Genomic DNA, 841 nt, shown 5'->3' with positions numbered 1-841 from the left:
ACTGTAAAGAACATGAAAGGAATTTGGGAAAATCTCTGTCCCAAGTTAACTGATGATTTTGAAGGTCTTCAAAAAGAAACTGACACAATCATAAACATTGCAAAGAAATTGAACTTTGAAATTTCACCTGAAGATGTTAAAGAAGCTCTTTGTGTTGACAGTAATGAAATCACATGTAAAGAATTGCTACAAATGGAATAGTTTGAACAGGAAGAAGCAAAAAATGAAGAATCACCTGAAAGATGCATCTCTGCAAAAAAGCTAAATGAAGCATTTCTTCACATCAAAAGAGCAATTGAAATCTTTGAGCAGCAAGATGTCAATTTTGAAAAAAGCTCAACTGTTGCTGCAAATTTAATGAGCGGTCAATGCTTGTTATCGTGAAATCTACTGTGAAATGAAAAAAATCTTTTCAACAAACAACTTTAGATAATTTTTTTAACAAAGAGAACTAATGCGGACCAAACATCAAAACAAGAAAAAACAGATGGAATTGACATATGCTGAAGAGGCCCCAGTGACAGCAGACTCGATAAATACAAATTGAATTTCATAAGTTGAATTTTTTTTTTTTTCTTTTTTTTTATTCTATAGTTTGTGATTGAATATTGCTATTTTTATCTTAACCTTTTTTTTTTTTTTCAATTTTAGAAAGTTTGAGAACCAATTAAAGGTATATTCATTGTTTTCTGTGGACGATAATACACCACTATACAAATTTTTCACTTTACGAATCTAGTCAGGAACGAATAAATTCGTAAACATGAGATCTGCCTGTACATATAAATCAATAGTCTTACAAAGTACATTGTCTTTTAATCTGATGGCCTGTCTGTGTTAT

The 841-nt window shown here is 30.4% G+C and overlaps 1 protein-coding gene across 1 annotated transcript in view; it reads left to right on the top strand.

The window, feature by feature from the left end:
* The first annotated feature begins 265 nt into the window (after positions 1-265).
* LOC106867668 (short transient receptor potential channel 4-associated protein) overlaps positions 266-841 on the top strand; it is a 29844-nt gene continuing 29268 nt past the window's right edge. Inside the window, exons 1-2 of the mRNA XM_014912605.2 lie at positions 266-318; positions 652-673. Of these exons, the coding sequence (XP_014768091.1) occupies positions 266-318; positions 652-673 (75 nt within the window). The remainder of the gene's footprint in view (positions 319-651; positions 674-841) is intronic.

This window comes from Octopus bimaculoides, chromosome 1 (assembly GCF_001194135.2).
Source record: "Octopus bimaculoides isolate UCB-OBI-ISO-001 chromosome 1, ASM119413v2, whole genome shotgun sequence".
In the NCBI taxonomy this organism is placed as follows: Eukaryota; Metazoa; Mollusca; class Cephalopoda; order Octopoda; family Octopodidae; genus Octopus; species Octopus bimaculoides.
Note: the sequence above shows the minus strand (reverse complement) of the source record. Positions and strands in the feature narration are given on the sequence as shown.